Source organism: Narcine bancroftii, chromosome 4 (genome assembly GCF_036971445.1).
Source record: "Narcine bancroftii isolate sNarBan1 chromosome 4, sNarBan1.hap1, whole genome shotgun sequence".
Classification (NCBI taxonomy): Eukaryota; Metazoa; Chordata; class Chondrichthyes; order Torpediniformes; family Narcinidae; genus Narcine; species Narcine bancroftii.
In genome coordinates, this window is record NC_091472.1 from 205540979 (window position 1) to 205559126 (window position 18148).

General features: G+C 46.3%; 1 protein-coding gene across 1 annotated transcript in view; it reads left to right on the forward strand.

Moving 5' to 3' along the window:
• LOC138762428 (apoptosis-inducing factor 3) overlaps positions 1-18148 on the forward strand; it is a gene marked incomplete at its 5' end in the record, with an annotated part of 123597 nt that overhangs the window by 32792 nt on the left and 72657 nt on the right. The window contains 4 exons of the mRNA XM_069936184.1: positions 1842-1938; positions 9621-9733; positions 14398-14484; positions 17091-17182. Of these exons, the coding sequence (XP_069792285.1) occupies positions 1842-1938; positions 9621-9733; positions 14398-14484; positions 17091-17182 (389 nt within the window). The remainder of the gene's footprint in view (positions 1-1841; positions 1939-9620; positions 9734-14397; positions 14485-17090; positions 17183-18148) is intronic.

Sequence of the window (18148 nt, forward strand, 5' to 3'; positions counted from 1 at the left end):
TGAACATTGAATTCTTTTCGTGCCAGTCGGCAGGAAGCGCACACAAGGAGATGGCAGATGAGGGGTGGCACCCTGTTTTTGAACTGTGAGACCATGGTAATATGCGGAGGGGTAGAGTCGCAGGGTCGAGGGGCACTGCTTCCCCGTCCGCCCGTTACTTTTCCATTGTTCATCACCAGACATCGTTCACATCCACACGTGTAGGCACGATCTTGTCTTCATCTGCAAATGAAAATCCACCAATAAGTGAGAACACGGAAAGTAAATAAGGAGGATTCCAGTGTCTTGATTGGTCGGGCACCGTCTCCGACGATCCAAGATCCAGAGTAGTTTTAATGCCCTAGGCGAGGGCTGGGTGGCAACTCTGCCGCCCTTGGGGCCGAAATTAAAGCGGTGCCCGGTGGCGGAGCCCACTACCGACATTGTGGGGGGCTGACCTCGGCCCGGATTCACCCCCACATCGTGTTTTGTATGATCCTTGAAAATTTTTCTTCTATTTAAAAAAAAATCCTTTTGAATGTAGGTTGGATTTGATCTTTCCATCAATATTTTAATGTTTAAAATCTAACTGTATCCATTTTTAAATGTAGATCTTTAGAGGTGCATTTTCCCTGTTGACCTTTGTAGTTTCACACCGAGAGAAACAGCTGAAATGTTCATTGCAAACAAAAAAAAACTAAAATTTGAGAGAGTTGGCATCGTGCAAAAGAGACGCGTTTCAAAATTGCCGGCTACCCGACGATCGATGGGGCGGCAAGCCAATGGAAAGTGAACTCTGCGTCCAACTGGCCAATGGGAAGCGCAGAGGAGGGGGGTCAAGTGGAGGGTCCCTGCAGTCCGTGGCCGGTGCGGCGGCGGCTCAAGGCGGGAGTAATGGCCGTCTTTGTTCCCCATAATCCCCCACACAGGCTGGAACTGCTCTGCCAGGGACTGCGCCGGGGAAACGCGGAGTGGTTCCAGCTGTGGCAGGGGACCATGGGTAACGAAGACAGCCATTGGCGCTTGATGGGCCCTCCCCCCACCCTTCCGGGCCCCTAGGCTTCAGCCTAATGGTTAATCTGCCACTAGTTCTTCTCAGCCACAAGAATAAATTCTTCAACACCCAGCTAACCACCCCCCCCCCACCCCCTGGACCCTTTCATTGGCTCTCGGCCAAACGCTCTCAACCTCCTCCTCCTCCTGCATCCGAGATCCATCGCAGTGTACGCACACCCCGCTTCGAACTTGCACATCAGATTTCCGACTTATCGTTGAAGAACATACATGGCATCACATACAACCCTGAGATTCCTTTTCCTGCAGGCGATGCAGAATCACCACGTGCAAAAAAAAATGTACACATGTAAGCAGATAAAGAACTGTAAACCGATAACGAATGTAAACAAATTGACTGTGCAATACAGCAATAAGTTGCACAAGTCCGAGTCCTTAAATGAGTCTCTGAGTTTGTCATTGAGGAGTCTGATGATGGAGGGGTTCCTGAATCTGGGGTGCGAGTCTTGTGGCACTGGTACCTCTTTCCCGATGGTAGCAGCAGCTGCCCTCCGACAGCAGCGTTCCCTGTAGGTAGTGGGGAGAGTTTTGCCTGTGATGGCCTGGGCTGTGTCCCCTACCTTTTGTAGGGCTTTCCGCTCAATTGTATTGGCGTCACCCACTGGATATGTTATCAGTGGCGACCGCTGCTGCTCCCGACACAGGTCTATCTGCTTGCTGTACTCTTGTTGGGTTGTTGCGCCACCGATCCTCTCTGCAGTGCACGACCACGATGGTGAGCAAGGAGCCTCCATCTCTGCTCTCCTCTCTCGCGCCACTCACTGCTATCTCCACCTCTTTGACCCCAGGCCCTCCAGTCGCAGAAGCGGGTGAAGTGGATGGCCAGGTGTGCGACTCTGAGTGACAGCAGTTTCAACAACACCAATGTGCTCATCATTGGGACAGGTAAGTGTACGGCCCTCAGACCCAGCCCCACACTGGGCCAAAGAAAGGGGTGGGGACTTCACTAAAAAAAGGAAAGAAAACCTTTCAGCATGCACTTCTGTCATGGACCTATTAGAGCTTTGATCACTGGAAATCAGAAATCAAAAAAGATTCTTCATAATTGAAAGATAAATCAGTGGATGTGTGTTTTAGAAGCCTTCAAAATTCAATTTATTGTCATGTAAAAACATATGACACCAAATTATCTTTTGCCTGCTGTAAGCCAGAGACATTGGCAGAAATTGCCTGAAGCCCCTCTTACAGTCAGAGAAAGAGAAGCAAAAGAGAATGATCCCCCCCTTCCCCAGAGTCACCGAGCATCTGTGGATTTGCCTCTAGCGATCCTGCAAACTTCGCACCCACACAGAGTCCAGTCCAAACTGTCAGCCATCCCAAGCTCCAGATCCGAATCTCCGACACAGTTAGAGACCCTTCAGCACCCTCAGCACCCCCCATCACATCCTGGTTCTGATGCCCCTCCAGCCCGGCGCAAATCCCCCCCACCCCCCCACCTGACAGCAATCTCCAGCAGCTTCCACGGGTTCCTCGCCATGGGTCGCCAGCAGCCCTTGGGTGACTGAGGACTGAAGACCCATCATGGGTCTTCAAGATGGTCTCACGAAAGAAGGTCAGAATGCATAGTATTAGGGGGTCATTGTCAGAAAACTGATTGACAGACAGAAAGCAAAGAGGAGGAATAAGTAGGTCTTTCCTATGTTAGCAGGTTACTTCTAGGATACGGGAGGAATGAGCGATTGAGCCCCTGGTATTCACGATCCATGAGTGAAGAGATGCAGTGTCATATTTCCAACTTTGCAAACATTTCAGATTTAGAGAATGGCACAGTGATCTCCTCTCATCCTTCTCTGCTCCAAAGAGAAAAGTCCCAGCTCTGCTAATCTTGCCTCATAAGACTTGTTTCCCAATCCAGGCAACATCCTGGTAAATCTCCTCTGCGCTCTCTCCATAGCTTTCACATCCTTCTTATAATGAGGTGACCAGAACTGAACACAATACTCTGTGTGGTTTTACCAGAGGTTTGTGGAGTTGTAACATGACCTCTTGACTCCTCAATCCAATCCCCCTATTAATGAATCCCAGCATCCCATAAGCCTTCTTAACTATCCTATCAACCTGTGCGGCGACCTTGAGGGGTGTATGGATTTGAACCCCCAAGGTCCCCCTCTTCCTCAACACTGTTAACCCTGTACTCAGCCTTCTGGTTTGTCCTTCCAAAATGCATCACCTCACACTTAGCCAGATTAAAATCCATCTGTCACTTTTCTGTCCAACTCTGCATCCTGTCTATATCCTCCTGTAACCTTCGACAACCTTCAGCTCCACCCACAACTCCTCTAACCTTTGTGTCATCGACAAACCTACTGACCCATCCATCCGCCTCTTCATCCAGGTCATTTATAAAGATCACAAAGATTAGGGGTCCCAGACAGATCCCTGTGGCCCCTCCACTAGTCACCGACCTCCGGGCAGATACTTCCCTTCCACTGCAACTCTCTGCTTTCTTCCTGCAAGCCAATTTTTTTAACTACACGACCAAGGATCCACTGATCCCATGCCTCATGACTTTCTGGATGAGTCTTTCATGGGGGACCTTGTCAAAAAATCTATTAGCACATCTACCACCCAATCTTCATCAATTTCTTTTGTTACCTCCTCAAAAACTCAATTAGACTTGTGAGGCACGACCTTCCCTTCACAAAGCCACACTGACTATCCTTGAGTAGATGGTACTTCTCTAAATGGTCATAGATCCTATCCTGAAGAATCCTCTCCAATAGTTTACACACCACAGACGTAAGACTCACCATCTATAATTCCCAGGATTCTTCCTATTACCTTTTTTAAACAAGGGGACCACTTTTGCCATTCTCCAATCCTCTGGAACCTCCCCTGTGGCCAAAGAGGATTCAAAGCTCATCATTCCTGCCCCAGCTATCTCTTCCCTCCCTTCCCACAGCAGCCTGGGATATATCACGTCCGGCCCCGGGGAGTTATCAATCTTGATGTTTTTAAGAAGCTCCAACACTTCCTCTTCCTGAATCTCCACATTGTCCAGCCCACAGGCCTGTTTTATTCCAACCTCACCCTGATCAAGGTCCTTTTTTCTTGTGAATATTGACGCAAAATATTCATTTAGGACCTCCCCAACCTCCAGGCACATGTAGCAGGGTTCTCCTTAATCTTACATCCCAAAGCCTTCTCTTGTGCACTTCGAGCTCTCCTAGGTCCTTTCTTAAGCTCCCTCCTGGCTACCATATAGTCCTCCTGAGCCCTTCCAGTTTCCTGCTTCCTATATCTAACATATGCTTCCTTCTTCCTCTTATCTAGTTGCCTCACCTGTTTCATCAGCTGTGGTTCCCTTTTCCGATCATCTTCTCTTTGTCCCAGTGAGACAAACCTGTCCTGAACCAAGCACGTGGTCCCTAAACATCCTCCACATGACTTCTGTGTCTTCACCCTTCGACATGTTTCTAATTTACTCTCGCTAGTTCCTCCCTCAACGCCCTTCCCCAGTTAAGCACTTACCCACTTTGACTGTTTATATCCTTTTCCATAGCTATGTTGAAGCTCAGGGAGTTGTGGTCACTCTCACCAAAATGCTCCCACACCGAGAGGTCCACCACCTGACCAGGTCCATTCCCCAGATCCAGTCTGGCTTCTCTTCTCATCAGCCAGTCCATAGACTGTCAGGAATCCTTCTTATACAGTCCTGACAAATAAAGCCCCATCCATCCCTCTTGCAGTCAGTAGGTAACAGTCAATGTTAGAGAAGTTGGAATCACATAACATAACATAACATAACAATTACAGCACGGAAACAGGCCATTAGGCCCTTCTAGTCCACACCGAACCAAACACCCCTTTCTAGTCCCACCTCCCTGCACAATGCCCATAACCCTCCATCTTCTTCTCATCCATATACCTGTCCAACCTTTTCTTAAATAATACAATTGACTCCGCCGCCACTATTTCTCCCGGAAGATCATTCCACACGGCTACCACTCTCTGAGTAAAGAAGTTCCCCCTCATGTTACCTCTAAACCTCTGCCCCTTAATTCTTAACTCATGTCCTCTTGTTTTAATCTTTCCTCCTCTAAACGGAAATAGTCTATCCACATCCACTCTGTCTATCCCTTTCATAATCTTAAATACTTCTATCAAATCCCCTCTCAACCTTCTACGCTCCAAAGAATAAAGACCTAATCTGTCCAATCTCTCCCTATACTCTAGATGCTTAAACCCAGGTAACATTCTGGTAAACCTTCTCTGCACTCTCTCCACTCTGTTTATATCCTTCCTATAATTAGGCGACCAGAACTGCACACAGAACTCCAAATTAGGCCGCACCAACATCTTATACAATCTCAACATCACCTCCCAACTCCTATATTCCATGCAATGATTGATAAAGGCCAGCATACTAAAAGCCTTCTTCACCACCCTATTCACGTGAGTTTCTACCTTCAGGGAACGGTGTACCGTTACTCCTAAATCTTCCTGCTCTTCTGTATTCATCAATGCTCTCCCATTTACCACGTATGTCCTATTCTGATTCTTCTTACCAAAATGAAGCACCTCACACTTATCAGCATTAAATTCCATCTGCCATTTTTCAGCCCACTTTTCTAAGCAGCCCAAATCCCTCTGCAATCCTTGAAAACCTTCTTCATTATCCACTATTCCACCTATCTTAGTATCGTCTGCATATTTACTAATCCAATTCACCACCCCATCATCTAGATCATTAATGTATATAACGAACAACAATGGGCCCAATACAGATCCTTGAGGCACACCACTGGTCACCGGCCTCCAACCTGACAGACAATTATCCACTACCACTCTCTGGCCTCTCCCTTTCAGCCAATGTTCAATCCATTTGACTATCTTAAAATTTATACCTAAAGACTGCACCTTCCTAACTAACCTTCCATGTGGTACCTTATTGAAGGCCTTACTGAAGTCCATATAGACAACATCCACTGTGCTACCCTCATCCACATTCCTAGTCACCTCTTCAAAAAATTCAATCAGATTGGTCAAACATGACCTTCCTCCCACAAATCCATGTTGAGTGCTCCTGATAAGACCCTGTCTATCCAGATGTTTATAAGTACTATCTCTAAGAATTTTCTCCATTAATTTACCTACCACAGACGTCAAACTTACAGGTCGATAGTTGCCAGGCTTCCTCCTTGAACCCTTTTTAAATAACGGAACCACATGCGCAATGCGCCAATCCTCCGGCACTATCCCCATATCTAATGACATTTGGAAAATTACCGCCAGAGCCTCTGCTATTTCCTCCTTCACTTCTCTCAATGACCTGGGGAAGATCCCGTCTGGTCCCGGAGACTTATCCACCTTTATATTCTTCAAAAGCCTTAAAACTACACCTTTTGTAATCTCTATATTCCCCATATTTACCCAATTTGCTTTTTTTTATCACCCACAACTACGACCCTGTATTTCCGCACCATTCCAAGATCTCCCTCCTTAGTGTACTGAGGGCTATTTGGGGGCCTATAGACCATTCCCAGCACAGTGATAGCTCCCTTCTTATTTCAGACTTCCACCCACACCAACTCAGTGGACCCTCCCACTGTAGCGTCCTTTTCTATCGCTGTGATACTATCCCAAAACACTAATGCTACTCCCCCCTCCCCCTTCCCCCCATCCTATTCCTTTTAAAACATCTAAATCCCGGTCCCTGCATCAGCCAATCTTGCCCTTCCTCTCTGTAATGGCCATAACATTGTAATTCCATGTACTGATTCAGGCTCCAAGTTCATCCCCTTTATTCCTAATAACCCTCTAACTGGCTCCCTTTATGTTTTGTCCCCTCCCTGTCCTTCCTCACCAACCCAGAACCCATAGTGTCATGCTTTTGACCTTCTACACTAATCTCTGCCTGCACATTCTGATTTCCCCCCCCCACCCCCCAAACTAGTTTAAACCCTCCCCAACAGCTCTAGCAAACCTGCCAGCCAGAATGCTGGTTCCCCTCTAGTTCAGCACTCCAGTATGCCATATTTCTACTCTGGGAAAAGATTCTGACTGCCTACCCTATGCAGTGAACTAGAATTCATTGTGTATGAGTAGATTAGACAACTGTCCACTTGGCCTCCACCCCCATCAGTCCCAATATAAACCCTGTTTTCCCAACTTACCTCCGATTTACCTGAAGACCATTGTAGACACTGGCCATTAATTGTATGCTAATAAAAGCGTATTTGTGCTCCACACAAGTCTCCAAGTACCGTCGATCACTTTGCACCCTATCTATGCCTCTCGTAATGATATAAATTTTTATCAGGTCTGTGATATTGCACAGAAAACAACCCAAGTTTGTCCAACCTCTCCTTGTAACTCATACCTTCAAATCCAGGTAATGTCCTGTTAAATTTCTCTACTCCTTCCAAGGCCTCCATATCCTTCCTCAATGGGGCAATAGAATTGCACATGGTATTCCTAGTGCAGCCAAACCAATATTTTTTACATCACTAGAGCATGGCTTCCTTACATTTGTACTCATCTTCCTGACAAAACAGTAGGGTGGAACCGGTGGGTGTAGCAGTTGACGCAACGCCTTTTTACAGTGCCAAAGATTTGGTCCGGGGTTCGAATCTCGCACTGTCTGTAAGGAGTTTGAACGTTTCACCCGGGGCACTCCAGTTTCCTCCCACCGTTCGAAACGTACCGGGGTATAGGTTAACAGGGTGTTAATTGGGCAGTACAGGCTTGTGGGCCGAAATGGCCCGTCACCCTGCTGTAGAAGAGTGGCAGAGATGTCTTGGGAGAGAATTCCACAACTTGTGTCCCAGGTATCGGAAGGTGGTGCTGTCAAACGTGCACACCATCCACCTTCTTTACCAACCTGACGACCTGCGTGGTCACTTTCAAGGATCGAATGGCCTGATTCTACAAACCCTTCTGCACGTCAGGGCTGAGAAGACCCCTGCTGTGAACTGTATATGTCCCTCATCTTTGGTGTCCCAAAGTACCACATATCACGCCTGTCCATATTAAACCCTGCTTGCCATATCTCTGCATATATCTGTAACCGATCTATTTCCTGTGGTATTCTTTTACATTCCACACTCTCCGCAGGCCCACCAATCGTCCTGTAATTTCTGAACCCTTCCATCTTCTTTTTCATCCACGTCATTAAGGTTCATCACTACAACTGGTGTCCCAATGCCAATTGCTGTGGAACACCTGTGGTCACGGGACTCCGGTCAGACTAACACACTTACACTATATTCTTTTTTATTCAGACATACAACACAGTAACAGGCCATTTTGACCTGTTCTGCCCCTTTAACCTACACCCCCGCACGTTTCGAATGGTGGGAGGAAACTGGATCCCCCGGAGAAACCCCACACAGACCTGTGGCAAACATACAAACTCCTTACAGACAGCGTGGGATTTGAACCCTGGTCCTGATCACTGGTGCTGTAATGGCATTGCACTAATTTCTACGCCAACCCGTGCCTTCCTGTATTGGGTCAGCCGATTCTGAATCCAAACTATCAGGCTATCTTAGATTCCATGCATCGGTACCTTTGGGATCTTGTTAAAAGTCTTACAAATGTCAGTAAAAACACAATGCTGGAGAAACTCAGCAGGTCAAATAATGTCCTTTATGTAGCAAAGGTAAAGGTACATAACCGACGTCTCGGGCTTGAGCCCTTTGTCAAGGTGTGGAAAAATGTCGGCAGGCGTCCGAACAAAAAGGCAAGGGGGAGGGGTGGTCGCAAAAGCAGGAGGTGATAGGTGGAGAAGGGAGGGAGAGAAGGGACAGCAGTGAGCAGGGGGAGGAGGGAGGGCTGGGTGAATGGAGAGGGAAAGGGGGAGAGCTGACAGTGAGAAAGGAAGGGGGGGGGAAGGAGAGCAGGTTAGCAAAAACCAGAGAAATTGATGTTAATGCCATCCAGCTGGAGAGTGGCCAGACAGAAAATCAGGTGTCATTCCTCCAATCTGCAGATGGGATAGTAAAGTCAGTGCTGACAGCATCCACTGTCCCACCCTCATCAACCATTCCTTGACCCTTCCTCAAAAAAACTCAATCACATTTGTAAATAAAATAAATGTAGCAATTTGCTTTTCTCATCATGGTGGAGTAACAATCTGTGTTAGGGTTGAGTAACAATCTGGTAGGGTGGAGTAACAATCTGGTAGGGTGCAGTAACAATCTGTGTTAGGGCGAAGTAAAATCTGTTAGGGTGGAGTAACAATCTGTTAGGGTGGAGTAACAATCTGTTTTAGGGTTGAGTAACAATCTCTGTTAGGTTAGAGTAACAATCTGTTAGGGTGAAGTAACAATCTGTGTTAGGGTGAAGTAACAATCTGTGTTAGGGTGGAGTAACAATCTGTTAGAGTGAAGTAACAATCTGTGTTAGGGTGGAGTAACAATCTGTGTTAGGGTGGAGTAACAATCTGCTAAGAGTGAAGTAACAATCTGTGTTAGGGTGGAGTAACAATCTGTTAGGGTGAAGTAACAATCTGTGTTAGGGTGGAGTAACAATCTGTGTTAGGTATTTCATTGCATGGGACTTAAATATGTTATATGCATCAAATAGGATTTGTGCTTGTTTTGATAATAATCCGTTCACTGCAGGCCCTGCCGGATTGGTCTGCGCAGAAACACTGAGACAGGAAGGCTTCACTGAACGGATTGTAATATGCACCATGGAGACGCATCTTCCCTATGACAGGCCTAAACTAAGTAAGGTTTGTATCTGTATCTAAAAACAACAAAGCACTATCCTTTCCATTGATGATAAGTAAAGGTTGCAACTGTTACCGTTCCAGGTATATTATCAGCTGGTTGTTTATATACAACCTGATGAAACAGTGCCTCTCCGGTCAACATTACACACACAATACCCAGCACACAGTAATCACATGTAAACCTGGGAATTATAGGCCCATGAGTCTGACGTCTGTGGTGGGTAAGTTGATGTAAAGTGTTCTGAGGGATGGTATTTACAAATATCTGGAGGTACAGGGATTGCTAGGGAGTAATAAGCATGGTTTTGTCAGGGGTAGATCATGCTTGACAAACCTGATTGAGTTTTTCGAGGGGGTTACAAAAAAGGTTGATGAAGGGAAAGCTGTGGATGTTGTCTATTTAGACTTTAGTAAAACTTTTGACAAAGTTCCCCACAGGAGGTTAGGAAAAATGTGGAGACATTAGGTATAAATAAGGAGGTAGTGAAATGGATTCAGCAATGGTTGGATGGGAGGTGTCAGAGAGTAGTGGTAGAAAATTCTTTGTCCAATTGGAGACCAGTGACTAGTGGAGTTCCTCAGGGATCAGTCCTGGGTCCACTATTGTTTGTTATATATATTAACGATCTGGAAGTAGGGGTGGAGAATTGGATAAGCAAGTTTGCGGATGATACAAAGATTGGTGGTGTTGTGGACAGTGAGGAAGATTACCATAGATTAAAAGGTGATTTAGGAAGGCTGGAGGTGTGGGCTGAGAAATGGCTGATGGAATTTAATACAGATAAGTGTGAGGAGTTACATTTTGGAAAGGCAAATCTAAATAGGTCATATGCATTAAATGGTAGGCTATTGAGATGTTCAGAGCAACAAAGGGATTTAGGAGTGATGGTAAATAGTACCCTGTAATGGAGGATTAAAACCATGTGCTCAGATGCTTGTTTGCTTATGTGAAACTGATGACACTGGGGCCACACTCAGGTCACCTTACTTTCAGAATTAGCAGATGTAGTTAAACTCAGCCATGGGGATTTATCTGAAGATACACTTTGAAATGGAATTCACTGTGAGGCCCAGGGAAAGCAGTTGTCAAATACGACACACTGAAATTGACGAATTGGTCATAACCTGTCTTGCTCAAGAAGTTTTAATGAGTCTTTGTATCTACGAGATAAACCAGGAAATCATAGCATCCTGGTTCCATAATAATCAATCTTCTAAATTGTAGAATAGTATGCTCAGCTTTGATTTTGACTGACAAATGTTAGAGGGAGTGGGTGCATGATTAATTGTTTTTGGGGTATATAAGCCTGTGGTCCTGCGGCTGAAGTTTAGACTCTCCGAGGGATGGGAACATCCCTTGTCAAGAAGGAAGAACAGCCAGAGTCCGAGCAACGTCCCGGTCGGCGGAGGTGAAGAAGCTGCTACCGGCGCCCCGGCAACCTACTACAAGTGTATCGTCATTGCCTCGCTTCGGCAGTTGGGACCAGTCCAGGCGTTGTTAATTCAAACACTGTGATCAATCTAAAACGAACAAAGTGAGAGGTACAAGTTTACCCAAGACATACCCTCAAGGCTGATACTCAGGTAGATGGTGTGGTGAAGAAGGCATTTGGAATGTTGGCCTTCATAAATCGGAGTATTGAATTCAAGAGTAGGGAGGTTATGATGAAATTGTACAAGGCATTGGTGAGGCCAAATTTGGAGTACTGTGTACAGTTTTGGTCACCAAATTATAGGAAAGATATAAACAAAATAGAGAGAGTGCAGAGAAGGTTCGCGAGAATGTTGACAGGATTTCAAGGTTTGAGTTACAGGGAAAGGTTATGCAGACTAGGGCTTTTTTCTCTGGAGCATAGAAGATTGAGGGGGGACTTGATAGAGGTGTTTAAGATTTTAAAAGGGACAGACAGAGTAAATGTGGATAGGCTTTTTCAATTAAGAGTGGGGGAGATTCAAACTAGAGGGTATGGTTTAAGATTGAAGAGGGAAAATTATAAGGGGAACATGAGGGGTAATTTCTTTACGCAAAGGGTGGTAGGGATGTGGAATGAGCTTCTGGCAGAAGTGGTTGAGGCGGGATCATTGGTTACATTTAAGGATATACTGGATAGTTTCATGGAGAGGAGAGGACTGGAGGGGTATGGACCGAGTGCTGGTCAGTGGGACTAGGAGGGTGGGGATTTGTTATGGCATGGACTAGTAGCGCCGAATTGGCCTGTTCTGTGCTGAAAAATAAAATAAATAATAAATAATAAAATAAATAAAAAACATTTATACATAAAGATGCCATTTAAACCAGTGGTTCTCAACCATTTCCTTCCCACTCACATCCCACCTTAAGCAATCCCTTGCTAATCACAGAGCACCGATGGCACAGGCATTGCTTAAGGTGGGATGTGGGTGGGAAGGGAAGGTTGACAACTACTGCTCTAGACCCAATTGTTACTGAAATATTTTGCTTTGGAAAAATTGTCATTGGCCCATTTCCTTTGGAGTTATGAAACCGTGCACATAACGAGTCAATGAGGGGCAATTAAAACAGTGGTTTTCGAACTTTTTCTTTCCACCCACATCCCACCTTAAGGAATCCCTCACTAATGACAGAGCACCTGTATCATAGGGATTACTTAAAGTGAGTGGAAAGAGAAAGATTGAGAACCACTGATTTAAATCAAATATCTATAAATTTTTTGGGATGATATACTTGGTTCATCAATCTCACAGCCTGTGGGAGGAAGCTATTTCTCCAGCCCGGCAATCCTGATTTTGACGCTCCTGATGGTAATGGACTGAAGATGTTGAGCTGGATGAAAGGGTCTTCTACAATTCTATTCAGGCAATGCTCCCAGTAAATGCCGTCCATAGAGGAAAGTCTGAACAATGCAGGTACTTTGACCCGTGTATAGGTTGACCCACCACCCTTTATTGGCCCGTACAAATAGTCCAAAAAAATTACACGAGAAGATATGGTAATTTAAAATAAATATCTACAAATATTTTGGATTGATTTACTTGGTTACAAGTCACTGTTCATCATTCTCACAGCCTGCGGGGAGAAGTTATTCCCCAAGCTGGTAGTCCTCATCTCGATGCTCCTCTACCTCCTTCTTGGTGGTAGTGGGTCGAAGATCCTGAGGGCTGGATGGAAAGGATTTTCTGTGATTCTTAGAAACCTATTTAAGCCACACTCCATCATTAATGGAGGAAGGGGAGATCCCAGTGATCTTCTTTTGTTGATTTTGTTGATCCTCCTTGTTGACTTCTGCAGTTGTCCATGTCGCACATTGGGCGCAGCTGGATCGGAGAGTCTTGATTGTGCTCCTGGGAAAAGTTGTCTGGAATGGGGGGCCGGTGGGCTTGTCCTCCCCAGCCTCCGTCGAAAGGGTAGGCCCTGCTGCGCCTTCCTGACTAATGAGGACGTGCTTTTGGTCCGGGATAACTTGTCCTTTACATGTTCTCCACTCTCTCCACAACTGAACCATTGATGTGTGGTTGAGAACGGTTGACCTTTGCCCTTCTGAAGTCCACAGTCATCTCCATTGTCTTGTCCACGATAAGACTCAGGTTGTTGTTCTCGCACCATTTTGCGAACCTTTGAACCTCCTCCCTGTAACACGACTCATCATCATTGTTGATGAGACCAACTGCTGTTGTATCATCCATAAACTTGATAATTCTGATCGAGCTGAACCTGGCGGTGAAGTCATGAGTCAGCAGTGGCGGGCTGAGCACTCAACCCTGAGGTGTTCCAGAGTGATGGGATTTGGGGTCTCGCTGCCGACCCTGAACAGACTGTGGTCTTTCCGACAAGTCCATGATCCAGTTGCAGTGTCGGGTGTTGGGGCCCCACCAGCCTCTGAGGTTAAACACCCAGCTGAGATCAATGAACAACAGCCTGGTGTATGAGTCATCGTTCCCTCGGTGGGTCAGGACAGAGAGGAGGGTCAAGGCCAATGCGTCGTCTGTTTGGACGGGAGGCAAACTGGGACAGGTCCAATGTCACTGGAAGGTGGGATTTGTTGCGTTCTATCACTTCATGATTATAGACGTCAGTGCCACTGGGTGGTAGTCATTTAGTCCAGTTACCATCACCTTCTTGGGCTGCCAAGATGATGAGGCTGACTTGAAACAGGACCCTCAACTAGGTATGAATGGAAATTCATTGGGATGATTCCAGGCATGAAAGGGTTATCATGTGCTCGAAAGCTCTTTGGCCTGTATTCATTAGAATTTAAGGAGAAGGAGGGGGATCTCAGTGAAATACTTCCAATGTTGAAAGATGTGGGCAGAGTAGATGTAGAGATGCTGTTTCCCAAGGTGGAAGAGGGCACAACGTCAGAGCTGAAAGGCACATGCTTTGAACAGATGTGTAGGAATTTCTCCAGCCAGGAGGTGGTGATCAGTATGTGGAATTTGTTGCTATAGGCGCTTGTGGAGGCCAGAGATTAATGAGCCAGAGCATCAAAGGTTATGGGGAGAAGGTTGGGCAGTGAGGGCTGAGGGGAGAAATGGGTCAGCTCGTGATTAAATGGCGGAGTCAACTGGCCGGTCCGAATAGCCTGTTTCTGCTGGTCTTATGATGGGAGAATGGACTGACAGAGCAATAAGCCGCGTGCGGGTGGAATGTCCTCTTGGTTGCTCACAGCTTCTTCTTGTGTTTGCAGTCCCTCGAAAGCCAAGCTGAGCAGATCACTCTGCGCTCCAAAGAGTTCCTATCACAATACGACATTGAAGTGCAAATGGCCAGGGAGGTGAGCGACCGACAGAGGCTTTCTCAGCCAATGTAACTCCCATCTGTGGCACATCCTTCAGTCACTTCCTCCAGCCTCATTCCACATTCCAGTCACCCTGCCCCTTCCAGCGTTAACCTGCCGTGAACGTTTTCCGTCTTTCATCCGTAGTTTACTTGTCCTAAAAATCCCTCTTGTTGCATCCTCCGATCGTCCCATTCTCCACTCATATTTCATCTGCTGTGTAAAAAAAAGTTCCCCTCACAGTTGAAATCCTGGGAATCTTTTCCTCCAGTGTAACAACAATTCAGAGCCCTCGCCGTGATGATAAATCTTGGGGAGCGGCACGGTGGGCGTCGCGGTTACCACCATGACTTCACCGCTCCAGGGTCTGAATCTCATGCTGTCTGTGAGGAGATTGTCTGTGTCTGCGTGGGTTTTCCCTTGGGGGCTCCGGTTTCCTCCCACTGTTCGAAACGTACCGGGGGTTGTAGGTTAATGGGGTGTAAAATGGGTGGCCCGGGCTCGTGGGCCAAAATGGCCTGTTACTGTTAAAATTAAATTTAATCAAATAAAAAGTGTTTGCAGAATGCTTCCATCCATTTTAAGATGAGTTAAAAATCTATATAAATCCCAACCATACTTTGTAAAAAGATGTCCAGTGATATTCCTATTAGCCCATAATATGCACAAACCTACTTTGTTGTAATACTTCGCCCTTGTGAAATTGCTTCAATATTGTTTTAAAGTGCCCATAAGACATACGAGCAGAAATAGGCCACTCAGCCCACTGGGCCTGCCCCACCTGAGCTGATCTATTTCCTCACTCAGCCCCACTGTCCGGCCTTCTTCCCCATAACATTTGATGCCCTGGTTAATCAAGGACCCATCAATTTGAGGCTTAAATACACCCAATGACCCGACCTCCACAACTGCCCGTGGCAACAAATTCCACAGATTTACCTGCCTCTCACTGGCTGAAGAAATTCCTCTGCATCTCTGTTCTAAATGGACACTCTTCAATCCTGAAGTCGCACCCTCTTGTCCTAGATGCTCCCACCATGCAAAATAGCCTTTCTACATCTACTATATCCATGCCTTTCAACATTCAAAATGCTTCTTTAATTATTTTTATTTTTTTTAAAACTGTAGACGTTCAGCATGGTAACAGGCCATTTTGGCCCACGAGTCCATGCTGCCTAATTATATCCCAATGATCTACATTACCCATTATGTTTTGAATGGTGGGAGGAAACTGGAGTCCCCGGGGGAAAACCCACACAGACATGGCGGAGAATGTACCAACTCCATACAGACAGCGCAGGATTCGAACTCTGGTCCCAATCGCTGGTGCTCAAAACACATTGTGCTAACTGCTGTGGAAACCGTGCCACCCAATGAGATCCATCCCTTCATTCTTGTAAATTCCAACGAGTACAGGCCAAGAGTCATGAATCCCTTTCATTCATGAACCTCCTCTGAACCCTCTCCAACGTCAGCACATCCTTCCTTAAATGAGGAGCCCAGAACCTGCTCACATACTCCATGTGAGGTCTCACCAGGGCCTTATAGAGCCTCAAGGTCACATCCCTGCTCTTATACACTATACCTCTATCCTTCTTCACCACTGACTCAACCTGCAAGGCTATCCTGCATGAGGACACGTTGGGTTTAGCTATTTTCAATTTTCTCTCCATTTGAAAAACTAGTCTGCCCAGTTATTTTTTTCAACCGAAGTGCATGATCGTACATTTTCCAATGTTGTATTTCATTTGCCACTTCTCTTCCCTTTCTCTTCGTCTGTCTACGCCCTTCGGGAGCTGAGGAGCCCACTTACTCTGCTTGCTTTGCATTCCTGAGAATGTCAGGCCCTTGCCGGAGGGCAGCTCCACAGGCGTATCTCAGCATGGTCATCCATACCTCAACTGGGATGAGGAATGTTTTCAGACTGGTTTCGTGCATGGCCTCATGACCATTCCACACCCTGCCCTGACCACTTTGGCACAGGTGGAAATGTGATCTGTGGAATTGCAATCCAATTTGGGCTCTGCACCCACTGTGAGAAATGATGGAGCCCTTCACTGACGTGGTCAAGAGTCTTGGGTTGGCACGGTTAGTGCCACACTGTTACAGCGCCAGCGATCAGGACTGGGGTTCAAATCCCTGCGTCAAAATGGCCCGTTACTGTGCTGCATGTCTAAATCAGCAGTTCTCAATCATTTTCTTCCAACTCACATCCTACTTTAAGTATCCCTGTGCTATCGGTGCTCTGTGGTTAGTAAGGGATTGCTTAAGGTGGGATGTTGATGGGAAGGTAAGGTTGAGAACCACTTCTTTAGACCCAATTGTTACTGAAATATTTTGCTTGAGAAAAATTGTCATTTTCCTTTGGAGTTTTGAAACTGGCCACATAACGAGTCAATCAGGGATGATGAAAACAGTGAGTTTTTCTACCCACCCACATCCCACCTTAACCAATCTCTTACAGAGCACTGATGGCATAGGGAATACTTAAACTGGGATGTGAGTGGAAAGAAAAAGGTTGAGAACCACTGGAATAAAAGTAAAAAATAATTCTTACACTGACAGCATGAATCAGAATGACCATTAATGCTCCTTGATTGCAGGTGGTCTCAGTGGATGTAAAGAACAAGGTGGTCCACTTTAAGGATGGCCTCAAGATGGAGTACAACCAATTGCTGATTGCGACAGGGAGCAGGTGACCAGGAGCTGGGTTTGCAACGTTTGGGTTTCCTGGTGGGGTAGTTAGTAGGGAGAAAGTGGACTCGACGGTGTCAGGCTAACTCTACCCTGAGCATTTGGTCACTGTCAGTATGACCCAAGGCCCTTCACCACAACTGGGGTTCCTTAGCCCAATGCAGTTCCCTATCATTGATGATTCCATGATTGTGCTATTAAATCAGCTCACAACTGCCTCTTCAGACTGATCAGATTTCAGGTTTGTTGTCAGAGAAGATACATGACATCACATACAACCCTGAGATTCCTTTTGACCAGCGGGTGTGGCAGAATTACCTCTAATTGTTAGTGGAAAAAAACTGACTCCACGCAAGCATGTAGACAAATAAAGAAATGTAAACTGACTGTGCAGTACAGAGAGAATAAAATCAATAAAGTGTCCAAGTCAGAGTCCTTAAATGAGCCCTTAGTTGAGTTTGTGGTTGAGGAGTCTGGTGGTAAAGGGGTAGCAGCTGTTCCTGAATCTGGTGGGTGTGAGTTGTGTGCCACCAATACCTCTTTCCTGATGGTAGCAGCTAGAGCAGAGCGTGAGTTAGGTGGTGTGGACCCTTGATGATCGCTGCTGCTCTCTGACGGCAGCGTTCCCTGTAGATCATACATGTCAAACTCTGGCCCGCGGGCCAAATTTGGCCCGCAATATAATTATATTTGGCCCGCAAGATCATATCAAAAATGTATTAGAGGTGGCCCACTGGCCGCCGCGCCAGTATAGCGCATGCACAGTAACCGCTGTGTCCCAGGGTGAGAGAGAGAGAGAAAAATCCTGGTCCTTGAAAAGTAGTGGTGGGTGGTTTTATAAACACGCTGTTGTGTCCCCCCGCCCACCCCCCCACTGCAGCGCGGCCTGGCCGGTGTCAGGGGAAGCCAAGGCCGCTTTCCAGTGCCCGGAACCCCAATGGCACAGCGTTTCTTGGAGCTGCAGATG